This window comes from Rhinopithecus bieti, unplaced genomic scaffold (genome assembly GCF_001698545.2).
Source record: "Rhinopithecus bieti isolate Rb0 unplaced genomic scaffold, ASM169854v2 scaffold_15776, whole genome shotgun sequence".
NCBI classification, from domain to species: Eukaryota; Metazoa; Chordata; class Mammalia; order Primates; family Cercopithecidae; genus Rhinopithecus; species Rhinopithecus bieti.
In genome coordinates this window covers 2,289,385-2,301,820 of record NW_016808836.1, presented here as the reverse complement: position 1 = coordinate 2,301,820, position 12,436 = coordinate 2,289,385, and the positions used below count along the sequence as shown (strand labels likewise).

Below are 12,436 nucleotides of genomic sequence, written 5' to 3'. Positions count from 1 at the left end.
AAATAAATAAATAAATAAATAAATAAATAAATAAAATGAAAAAAAGCACAAAACACATTGCACCCCACTCTGAGGATTTTGCATGAATTGTTTTATTTAATCCTTAAAACAATCCTCTAAACTAGGGGCTATTTTCTCTCATTTTAAAAAAAAGACCCGAAGGGATTAAAACACTTGCCTCAGGTCACACAGCTGCTTAGGGAATGGAGCCCGGGATGTGATTCCGCACTCCCACCTCACTCCCGCCCTTAACCACAATTAAGTCCAACTGTCCAGCATTGCTTGAGTGTGGTATTGTGTTCTTATAGATACGATCCTATTTAAACTTTCTTGTCAAGAGGTAGGCAAGAAAATCCCCATTTAATTTTGTGTAGCTTATAGAGGTTGATCATTTTTCCAAGGTCACGCATCGAGTGAGTGGGGAATCCGGAGTCGGAATTTGAACCTGGGCTTATCTGTAGTGTAGACCCCTGCCGCGGGTGGATGTGTAAGAAGCTTAATTGCCGGGTTTGGCAGGTGCATGGGTAGTTGTGAGGGGCTCGTACTTTGAGAGGCAAAGCCCCCACTTGCCACCGTCCCCAGAGTAAAAGCCACCTCTTTCCACCCCTCACTCGCGCAGCTGCCCGGGCATGCGCCCAGAAGCCCCTCCTTCAGAATCCGCCCTTTACAGGCTCCGCCCGTCACCGTCGAGGGCCAATCCCTGGGGCGGAGGGCGGGGCAGCCACGAGAGTGGGCGGTCGCTAAGGGTAGTTAGGAGTCTGGAGTCGTGAGCCGAAGTCAGAGCTGCGTCTCGCGACCCAGGCGCCGGTTGCTGGAGAGCGAGCAAGCGATGCTGCCGCTGCCGTTTTCTGATTGGTTGTGGGTGGCTACCTCTTCGTTCTGATTGGCCGCTAGTGAGCAGGGTATGTAAATGAAGGGGCCTGGGAAGAAAAGGGGTATCAGCGGCCGGGTCCTTCACGGAGTTCGATCCCTGGGTCCGACAGGTTCCCGCCGGGGCTGCCCGGGATCGAGACGCACGGGCCTCTACGTGCTGTCTACCCCGGCCGGGCCGGGTGAATCACGCCGCAGTCCGAGAAGGGGGCGGAGGCGCCGGCTCCTTGGCTCCGGCTGCGTGACTCACCCGCCCCCGCCGCCGCCGCTTCGGGAGGAGCCGCCTCCACTGCCGGAAGCGAGCGGAGGCCGGGCGCAGAGAACAGCCCGCCTAGGGTCCCGGCTCGCACGGCGCCGGGAGGCCTGCAGGAATCACAGCCGGGAAGAGGGGCAGTAGAAGGGGTTCTGGGGTCAGAGGGGCCAGAATCCCCAGGGGAAAGCCGGCCTGGGCACCGCCAGGGGGCGCCGGGACTCGGGGCGGAGTCGGGGTGGGGCGGAATTCCTGCGGTTCCGGACTCCCCGAACTGCGGGGAAGGGGACGAAGACCCAGTTTTGAGTAGTGTGGTGGTCCACTCTTAAAATCTTGCTAGGCAGGGTGCCGGAACTGGACTCTAAAGTCTTCCTGGCCCAAAAAAGTAGGTAGCGCCAGGGGTCCAAAACTCCATCCAGCCCTACCCCCGCCACTCTAAGAAAAGAGTGGACCCTCAAACTTAATCTCAGTGACTGACCCCGGTGCCGATCACGATTTCTCGACAAGCCCTGTCTAGTCTGCCTCCCAAAGAAATCCTGACTCGACCGACTTCCTTCCATGCCCACTACCAGCTCCTGCTCCAGGCCATCACCATCGTCAGTCCCAAACGAGTACAGCCTACTAGTGGGTCTCAGATCCCCCCTCTTTTTGCCCCCTACAGTATTCCTGGAAGCAGCCATGGGGGGGATCTTCCGGAAACCTAATCAGCTCACACCCCCATTCCCTCCGTGCTCAAATTCCTTTAATGACTGCCCACCACACTCAGGATAAAATCCAAACTCCCTACTAATGCATATGTGGTTTTCTGTGACCTGGCTTGTGCCTATTCCCCCAGCCGCTGGGCTTTTCTTTGCCTTTTTTTGTTGTTCCCTCCTCCCGGAATGCTTTTCCCAGGGTCTCCCATGGCTGACTTCTCTGGCCTGAGGGCTCCATTCAAATGTCACCTCCTTACAGGAGCCTTCTCTGATCATCTAAAAGGTCTCCAGGACCTTTTAGTGTCTTCCTGTAATTCTCTGTACATTTCCTGTGTTTGCTTATTTATTTACTGTTTGAAACATAGTCATAGTAGACAATAAGTGTTAAACTATGTGAAACTAGTTTAGTATTTATAATATAACTTACTTAGATATAATTATTTATAACGTTATTATAATATGTGAAACAGCTGCTTTTGTAGGGGAAAATGTTGAATATTGGTCATTCCACATGGTTCACTGAAGAAATAATAATGTTATCATTAAGTGTGCTTATTGGCAGGGCCTGGCAGCTCACACTTGTAATCCCAGGACTTTGGGAGGCTGAGGTGGGAGGATGGCTTGAGGCAAGGAGTTTGAGACCACCCTGGGCAACATAGTGAGACCTTGTCTCTACAAAAAATAAAAGGGGGGAAAAAAAAGAGTGTTTATTGACTGAGGGGGGGGATCGCTTCAGGCCAGGGGTTTGAGACCAGCCTGGGCAATATAGTGAGACCCCATCTCTTTTTTCAGATAAAAAAAGTCTATAAATATACTTAAATTTAAAATTTAAGGCCGGGCGCAGTGGCTCACACCTATAATCCCAGCACTTTGTGAGGCCGAGATGGGCGGATCACGAGGTCAGTATATCGAGACCATCCTGGCTAACATGGTGAAACCCCATCTTTACTAAAAATACAAAAATTAGCCAGGCGTGGTGGCGGGTGCCTGTAGTCCCAGCTACGCGGGAGGCTGAGGCAGGAGAATGGCGTGAACCCAGGAGGCGGAGCTTGCAGTGAGTGGAGATCGCGCCACTGCACTCCAGCCTGGGCGACAGAGAGAGAGACTGTCTCAGAAAAAAAAAAAAAAATTTAAAAAGTCTGTAGGCTGGGTGTGGTGGCTCACACCTGTAATCCCAGCACTTTGGGAGCCAGAGGTGGGCAGATTACTTAAGGTCCAGGAGGTCGAGACCAGGCTGGCCAACATGGTGAAACCCCGCCCCTACTAAAAATATAAAAATTAGCCAGATACGGTGGTGTGCGCCTGTAATCCTAGCTTTTGGGGAGGCTGAGGCACGAGAAGCACTTGAACCCGTGAGGCAGAGGTTGCAGTGAGCTGAGATCACGGCATTGCACTCCAGCCTGAGCAACAGAGCGAGACTCTATCTCAAAAAAAAAAAATCTATAAATATACATATACAATTAAATAAAAATTGTCTATATCTTTAAAGTTCCCTAAGAAAAGCTAGACACAGAGAGGTTAAGTGACTTGCCCAAGATCCTACCTGTAGCAACTGTCAGATCCAGGCTTTGAACTTAACATTTGTTTTCTATAACTGACTATAACTCCATAACTCCCTGCCCTCTGCAGATGCTGAGCAAGGGTCTGAAGCGGAAACGGGAGGAGGAGGAGGAGAAGGAACCTCTGGCAGTCGACGCCTGGTGGCTGGATCCTGGCCACGCATCTGTGGCACAGGCACCCCCAGCTGTGGCCTCTAGCTCCCTCTTTGACCTCTCGGTGCTCAAGCTCCACCACAGCCTGCAGCAGAGTGAGCCGGACCTGCGGCACCTTGTGCTGGTGGTGAACACTCTGCGGCGCATCCAGGCGTCCATGGCACCCGCGGCTGCCCTGCCACCTGTGCCCAGCCCACCTGCTGCCCCCAGTGTGGCTGACAACCTACTGGCAAGCTCAGACGCTGCCCTCTCAGCCTCCATGGCCAGCCTCCTGGAGGACCTCAGCCACATCGAGGGCCTGAGTCAGGCTCCCCAACCCCTGGCAGACGAGGGGCCACCAGGCCGTAGCATCGGGGGAGCAGCACCCAGCCTGGGTGCCTTGGACCTGCTGGGCCCAGCCACTGGCTGTCTGCTGGACGATGGGCTCGAGGGCCTGTTTGAGGATATTGACACCTCTATGTATGACAATGAACTTTGGGCACCAGCCTCTGAGGGCCTCAAACCAGGTCCTGAGGATGGGCCGGGCAAAGAGGAAGCTCCGGAGCTGGACGAGGCCGAACTGGACTACCTCATGGACGTGCTGGTGGGCACACAGGCACTGGAGCGGCCGCCGGGGCCAGGGCGCTGAGCCCTTGTGCTGGGATGGTTTTCTGGTGTCTGAACTGAGCTTGCTGGCTGGACCAACTGTCCTCGAAAAGACACAGCTGGCTTCCCTAGTACAGAGAACAGGGCTTGGGCCACTTTGGAGAGACAGAATCCAGTCCTGGGCAACTTCACATCCGTCCTCCTGTCTCAGGGCTTGCGGGGGAGCCTGGGATTACCCCCTAGTGATGGAATGACAGGGTCTGGTGGCGGACTGAATCCCCTGGCCCTGGGGTCATAGCTTGGGCTGTTCCTTCTCTGATATGGGAAGAGACCCCAATCAGATTTTTCAAATTAAAACCAGTCCTGGGAAATCTCAAATCCGTGTGCTTCTTTGTCTCTGGGCAAATGTGAAGGCGAGATAAAAACATCAAACATTTTATTGGGTGTAGACTGTGTACCAGGCACAGTTGTAAGTACTTGACTGTGTTAACTCATTTAATCCTATAACAGCCCTACAAGATCGGTAGTATTATTATCATCCCCATTTTACAGGTGAGAAAACCGAGGCTCCAAGATTATCACTTGAGGTGAGTTTTAAATTATGAACTTACTTTTCTTTTTTTTTTTGAGATAAGGTCTTGCTCTGTTGCCCAGGTTGAAGTACAGTGGTCCCATCATGGCTCACTACAGCCTCAAACCCCTGGGCTCAAGCGATCCTCCTACCAGGCCACATTTTTTTTTTTTTTTTTTTTGAGACGGAGTCTTGCTCTGTTGCCCAGGCTGGAGTACAGTGGCTCGATCTCGGCTCACTGCAAGCTCCGCCTCCTGGGTTCACCCCATTCTCCTGCCTCAGCCTCCCAAGTAGCTGGGACTACAGGTGCCCACCACCATGCTTGGCTAATTTTTTGTATTTTTAGTAGAGACAGGGTAAGACGGTGGTGTTAGCCAGGATGGTCTCGATCTCCTGACTTCATGATCCACCTGCCTCGGCCTCCCAAAGTGCTGGGATTATAGGCATGAGCCACCGCGCCCAGGCCTTTTTTTTTTTTTTTTTTGAGACGGAGTATTACTCTGTCGCCCAGCGGAATATTACTCTGTCGCCCAGCTGGAATGCAGTGGCGTGACCTTTTCCACCTCCTAGGTTCAAACGATTCTCCTGCCTCGGCCTCCCCATTAGCTGGGACCGGCTAATTTTTTATATTTTTTGTAGAGACAGGGTTTCACCGTGTTAGCCAGGATGGTCTCGATCTCCTGTCTCAGCCTCCCAAAGTGTTGGGATTACAGGAGTGAGCCACTGTGCCCGGCCTTTTTTTCCTTAAATTTTATTTATTTTCCTTGCTAGCAGGAAGTCAAGGCCACTTTTTAAAAATGAAAGCAAGTCCTCGCATGGAGTCTACCTGTATTTATTGAGGAGAGAAGGGGAGGTTGCTTTCAGAATGGCCCGGAAATAAAAACACAAAACCTGGATCTTGGACAGATCCTCTCCAAGGAGCCCTGAGAGTCGTCTCTCCAGGAAAATGAGGAAGGAAAGGGGGACAACAGCCCATTTTTAAAAACAAAATCCACTCCCGGTCTCAAATCTCTGTTTGGGCAAAGGATAGGGCCGCTTGGAGGCTGTGTCTGAAATAAAGCCACTAGGCTTGGTAGCTGGACTGCAGAGAGGGCGCTCAGGGCAGGCAGCTGTGCCTTCCTTCTAGAAGAAACCCAGACCTGGGCGAGCTGGGGCCACCTGCCCGTGTGCTGGGCCTGCCTGGAGCGCCGGGTGTCGGCGGCCGCCCCCGCGGTCCAGCCGCATTCCAGGCCTGGCTGGGAGGGGCCGCACACTCAGAGGCCTGGCACCGGACCCAGGCTGCGTCCTTCCTGACGGCCGCAGGGACAGGGCGGAGCCTAGGGTGGGTGCACGGAGGGGAGGGAGTGTCACCGTGAAAACTGCGGGTGCGCTTGCAGAGAGGCGCAGGGGGCTAGACGGTGACCCGAGGGGCAGAACGGTGACCTGAGGGGCCAGCAGGGCCTTGAGTGAGGGAAACGCCGCCATCGAGCCTCTCCTCTGGCCAGAAGCCTCGGGAAGGCAGAGGTGGGGTGGAGCTGGGCCAGACGGGGAGCCCGGGTCGGCCCCAGGGTCCGGGAAGGGGAGGGCAGAGTGGCGCTTCCTGGAGGAGCAGAGGAAGTTGTGCCCATTTCTGGCAGTGGATGAGACGGGCCGTGGAAGGGGCTGAAAATGGTCTGCGGGGAGCTGGCGTCCAGGCTGAGGGTCTTCCAGGCGCCTGACTCCAACCCCGAGTGACTCCAGCCCCTGGGCAAATGGGCCTCGGACTGCTTTACCGCAGACTCAAAACTTGGGCGCCTGGGCTGAGCTCAGCACCGCCCCCTGGTGCCTAATAGGGCTCTGCGATGCCGCCTTCTTCGAGGGATCATGAACGCCCTCTGTTTACAACACTCTGTGGGCCCCTTCTCCCTTCTCCCTTCTTCTCCCTTCTCCCTTCTCCCTTCTTCTCTTCTCCCTTCTCCCTGATGGAATTTCGCCCAGGCTGGACAGTGGATCATAGCTCACTACAGCCTCGAATTCCTGGGCTTCAGCGATCCTCCCGCCTCAGCCTCGCGATTAGCAGGGGTTACAGGTGCGTGCCACCACGCCCAGCTGATTTTTATTTTTATATTTATTTATTTATTTTGAGACTGATTCTCGCTCTGTTGCCCAGGCTGGAGTGCAATGGCGCAATCTTGGCTCACTGCAGCTCCCGCCTCCTGGGTTCAAGCAATTCTGCCTCAGTCTCCTGAGTAGCTGGGATTACAGGTGCCCGCCACCATGCCCGGCTAATTTTTTGTGGTTTTAGTAGAGACAGGGTTTCACCATGTTCACCAGGCTAGTTTTGAACTCTTGATCTCAAGTGATCCTCCCTGCCTCGGTCTCCCAAAGTGCTGGGATTACAGGCGTGAGCCCCTGCGCCCAGCCGATTTTTTAAAATTTTTGTAGAGACAGTGTTGCCCTATGTTGTCCAGGCTGGTCTCGAACCCCTAGGCTCAAGCAATCCTTCCATCTCAGCCTCCCAAAGTGCTGGGATTCCCATGGGCCTGTTATTATTTCCTTTATCCCCTTTTTCAAAGAGATTGGGTCTCACTATGTTGCCCAGGCTGGAGAGCAGTGTCTGTAAAGAGGAGTGATCATAGTGCTGTACAGCCTTGAACTTCTGGGCTCAAGGGATACTCTGGCCTCAGCCTTCGGAGTAGCTGGGACTACAGGCACAAACCACTGTGCCCAGCTAAGGACCTGTTTCTGATGTCTCCAAGGCCCAATATGCAGTGAACTGATCCTTCCATCTGCCCCTGTGCCTGCTTTGCCAGTGATGGCCCCTCTCCCCAGAGCCTCTAGGTACAGTTGCATAGGTTGTGCACTGCATTTAGACTCTATATGTAAGGGGCTGCCACACATGTTCCAGGTACCCTGCATTGACATATTTATTACAAGTTTCCCAGCAGATGGAGGTCAAGTGCCTCCAGGAAGGGGCATGTCTTTTACACAAAAGTACCATATGAGCTACATCAGCCTTGGTCCCATCTGCCTGGTGCCCTCAGGTTTATGAATGGCTCATGCGTGAGGACCCGCCCCTCTCTCCCCATGTCTGACCCCCAGATGGGTTGTGCAGGCTCCCTGGCTCTGGTGTGCTGCTCCACCCTCAGGCTCAACCTCAGGAGGCCACACAACCTTGGCCAGCAGACTCCAGGGCACACACCATTCCTAGCTGAGCCACCAGCCCTGGCGCTGCTGCCACCTTTCACAGAGCCTCTGTGTATGCCTGCCGTGACACCCCCTAGGCCAGCTTTCCTCCATGGCATTCACAGGAACACCCCCCAAACATACACACACACACACACTCACATTGACACATGGAAGAGCTGTGACCAGCTATCTGGTCTCTTTTTCCTCCCTCCCTTATTCCTGTCCCTCATTCAGCAAAAATTTATGAGCACATACCTACTCTGTGCCTATCCATATGTAAAGGGTAAATCTGAGCACATCTCTCCCCTGCCCCTGCGCCCTTATTACTGTAATTATCTGGGGTCTGAACTCTGCATCTTCCAAGGCTCACCTTCTACCTCTGTCCCTATTCGTTAAACACTTATTGGGCAGCCGGGCGTGGTTGTTAATGCCTGTAATCCCAGCACTTTGGGAGGCCGAGGCGGGTGGATTACAAAGTCAAGAGATTGAGACCATCCTGGCCAACATTGTGAAACCCTGTCTCTACTAAAAAATACAAAAATTAGCTGGGCATGGTGGCCACGCACGTGTAGTCCCAGCTACTCAGGAAGCTGAGGCAGAAGAATCACTTGAACCTGGGATGCGGAGGTTGCAGTGAGCCGAGATCGCACCGCTGCACTCCAGCCTGGTGACAGAGCGAGACTCCATCTCAAAAAAACCAAACCAAACAAAATTTTAAAAACACTTATTGAGCACCTATGGTATGCAGTCCTAGCATGATGGCAACTGGGGAGAGAAGCAAGTCTGAGGTTGGGGCTGAGGCCAGGGAGGGACCCAGGGGGTGCAAGAGGCTGGGGAGACACCCAAGGGAAGGCATGGAGCTGCTGGGGCCCTGGGCCAGGAGCTCAGGAGAGAGGACTGGGGTGCGGGGGTGGGCGTGAAGGGTGGGCTCGAGGGAGACACCAGTGGCCCTTGGCTGGACTGGGTGAGGCGGAGTGGCTAGGCCGGGCAGGGCAGGCCAAGGCTCCTGCTTGGCTCAGACTGGGTCCGGAGAGGGTGGTCCCTGAGGAGAAGCGTCCACCTCCTTCCCTAGCCTCACAGGATGTCCTGTGTTTACTGCGGTGGCCACAGCCGGAACCAGGACACCGGTGCCACCCCCAACTTAGCTTCCCATGGCCACACCCCCTCGGGTAAGGGAAAGCACGACAAAGAGAGAGAGAGAGGGAGAGAGAAATGCACAGACAGAATGAGACAGAAAGAAACCAGGAAAGACACAGAGAGAATAAGGACAGAGAGAAAGAGAACAGAGAGATACAAAGATAGAGACACACAGAGAGACACACCATTCGTGATAAAAACTCACAACAGGTGAGGTGTGGTGACTCCTGCCTATAATCCGAGCTGTTTGGGAGGCCGAGGCGGGTGGATTACCTGAGGTCAGGAGTTCCAGACCAGCCTGGCCAACATGGCAAAACCCCATCTCTGCTAAAAATACAAAATTATTGCTTCTTGGCCTTTTGGCTAAGATCAAGTGTAAAATACAAAAATTAGCTGGGTATTGTGGTAGGTGCCTGTAATCCCAGCTACTCGGGAGGCTGAGGCAGGAAAATCTCTTGAACTCAGGGGGCGAAGGTTGCAGTGAGCCGAGATCATGCCACTTCTCTCCAGTCTGGGCGAGAGAGGGAAAACTCTGTCTCAAAAAAAAAAAAAGAAAAAGAAAAAAAGAAAAGAACTCACAGCAGGCCAGGGCCTGGCACAGTGGCTCACACCTATAATGTCAGCACTTTGGGAGGCCAAGGCAGGAAGATCGCTTGAGGCCAGCCTGGGCAACATAGTGAGACCTGCATCTCTCAAAAACACGAAAACAAAAAACTCACAGCAAACTAGGGAAAGGAGCTTCCTTAACCTGATAAAGCGTATCTACAAAACACGGACCGCTAACGTCCTACTTAATGTCAAAAGGTTAAATGCTCTCTCCTAAGCCTGAGAACAAGCAAAGATCTCTGCTCTCTGAGACAAGGGAAGAGAGGGGATGGTATGTACCAGCCTCCCTTTTCTGTTTGATCCTGAGCAGAGAGAGGGAGATTTTATTCCCCACTCTAGCCTGGCTGATAGCTCAGCCTCTTTCTGCCCTCACGTACCTAAAAGCTCAGTGCTATTAATACTATGTCTCTCCAATAGCTCCTCAGGGCCCTCCTCATGGCCCTGCTGACCCCTGGACCTCCTCTTACCTTTCCCTCACACTCTCACCTTAACCATTTCCCCAAAGGGCCTTTGTACAGGCTGTTCCTGCTACCTGAAACACACTGTCATTCCTTCACCACCCATGGCTTTGGGTTAACTCCTATATATCTTCCAGGTGCAAGCTCAAATGCCACTTCCTCCGGGAAGCCCTCTCTGATTTCTCTTCCTAGGCTGGGGCAGGCACCTTTTCTGGACTTCCCCATCAATAATTTGACCTCTCTGCCTATGGTTGCCCCATCACAACCCTCCTCTTTTTGGGTTTGTTCCCTGCTGGACTGTGAATGGTGTGGACGCAGGCCTGAGCTGTCCCAGTCACACTGCGTCCCCAGCACCATCCAGCCTGGGACTGGACACAAGACCAGGTGCTCACTGAATGTTTGCTGACGGTGAATAAAGGCCTGCTCTGTTTCTCACCTCGTCCTTTGCCCACATTTGTCCCTCTGCCTAGAACCCCCTTCCTTCCTTATTTCCTTAGCTCCCTCCTCCTTAATCTTCCAGTTTGACTTCATTTTATTATTATTTATTATTATTATTATTTTGAGACAGAGGCTCGCTCTGTCACCCAGGCTGGAGTGCAATGGCACAATCTCGGCTCACTGCAACCTCTGCCTTCCGGGTTTAAGCAATTCTCCTGCCTCAGCCTCTCGAGTAACTGGGATTACAGGTGCCCACCACCACGCCCCACTAATTCAGTTTGACTGCAGATATCACCTCCTGCAGGATCCTTTCCTGAGTCTGCCCCTTCCCCGCTGGGGTGGAGTTAGATCTGTTGATGTCCCCTGTGCCCAGCAAAAGACCTACCACTAAACAGGGCTTGTGAGTGTCTGTTGAATGAATACAGGAACGAAAGAACGTTTGCGTGAATCAATGAAGGAGAGAGAATGCAACGAGGTAAGGGTCTCCTCAGGCCCATCGGGAGCCCCGACCATACCATCTCTTCTACCCCTCCCAGGAGGAGGGCTCTGGCTGGCTTCTGGCCACACCCCAACCTTTGGTTGCTGCCAGGCCTGGAAGGCATTTCCCAGAGCTCAGCACATTCCTGCCTTCCTCGGTGGCTGAGAGTGGGCAGGGGGCATTTCAGAGAGAAGGGAGGGAGGCCCCCAGCATTCCGGGATCCTGCCATCCTGGCCTGGTCCCCCATGCCCTCCGAAGTAGGCCCCAACCCCTTGGTGTGAGATGGGGGACAGGTCTGCAGAGGGACCACCCAGGCTGGTGTGAGGGACAACGGTGCCGACGGAGGCCAGGGCTTGGTGTCTGTGCCTGGCTGGACAATGGGGCAGAAGCTGCTGACACGCGCTTTGGGGGTAATCCCCCAGCCTCAGCCCAGCCCAGGCTTGGGGCCTGGGTTCAGAGAGCGACGAGCTTCCGAGGCAGCAGCCGGGTGGGTTCAAGTGGTATGTGGGGGTACCTGTGCTCCCTGTGCCGCCCCCCGGGGTCTGGTGAGTCAGGGCAGGCTGGGGGCTGGGCCAGGGTCTAGGGGATGGGGGTGAGGCCTGGTAGCCTTGGCTTGGGAGTCAGGCAGGTCTGGGTTCAAATCTGAGCCCCTGCCAACAACCTGCTATGGTGATCTTGGGAGAGTCACTTACCTTCTCTGAGCCTTCTTGTCTGCAAAGTGGAAGGGGCAGAAGAGTGTAGCAGGATTTTTGTGGTCCAGGAGAAGAGGGGTTGGACCTCAGCTCCACCACCTCCTGGCCACATAGCTATAAATTGGGCATAGCCAGATACGGTGGCTCACGCCTGTAATCCCAGAACTATGGGAGGCTGAAGTGTGAAGATCGCTTGAGCCCAGGAGTTCAAGACCAGCCTGGGCAACATGGTGAAACTTCATCTCTACAAAAAATACAAAAATTAGCTGGGCATGGTGGTGCATGCCTGTAGTCCCAGCTACTTGAGGGGGCTGAGTCGGGAGGATTGCTTAAGCCCAGGAGGTTGAGGCTGCAGTGAGCCATGATCACACCACTGCACTCCAACCTGGGCGACAGAGCAAGACCTTGTCTCAAAAAAAAAAAAGGGTGGGGAGCATAAGGACCCCATTTTATACCCTTGATTCAAAAGCAGGGCTTGAGCATTGAGCGTGGCACTTAGTATATAATAGGTGTCCCCCTAAACAGTAACTCCATCAGACAGAGAACTGGGGGTCCCCTGTGCCCAGTTTCACTCAAAAGGGGTCAAAACCCCCCAGCAAGATGAGCTAGCCACTTAATTTGTGTGAAAAATAATACCAAATACTCATTAGTAACCCTCGTTCTGTGCCAGGCATTGTTTTACATTTTCAGTCTCTTTTGACTCATTTAATCTTCACCACAACCCCATAAGGTAGGTACCCTTACTATCCACAGAGAGAAGCTGTGACTGGCGGCAGGTCACCCAGCCAGGAAGTGGT

General features: G+C 53.6%; 1 protein-coding gene across 2 annotated transcripts; it reads left to right on the top strand.

The window, feature by feature from the left end:
* Window positions 1-746: 746 nt before the first annotated feature.
* Window positions 747-4,490, top strand: SERTAD1 (SERTA domain containing 1). 2 transcript variants are annotated; one of them, XM_017887546.1, is made up of 2 exons: window positions 747-902; window positions 3,445-4,490. In XM_017887546.1, exon 2 carries the CDS (start codon window positions 3,445-3,447, stop codon window positions 4,153-4,155), a length of 711 nt encoding a protein of 236 aa, XP_017743035.1. In that variant the 5' UTR covers window positions 747-902; the 3' UTR covers window positions 4,156-4,490. The 2 variants fall into 2 exon arrangements, with proteins under 2 accessions (XP_017743035.1, XP_017743037.1); XM_017887548.1 differs by lacking the exon at window positions 747-902 and adding an exon at window positions 2,683-2,714.
* Window positions 4,491-12,436: the final 7,946 nt, after the last annotated feature.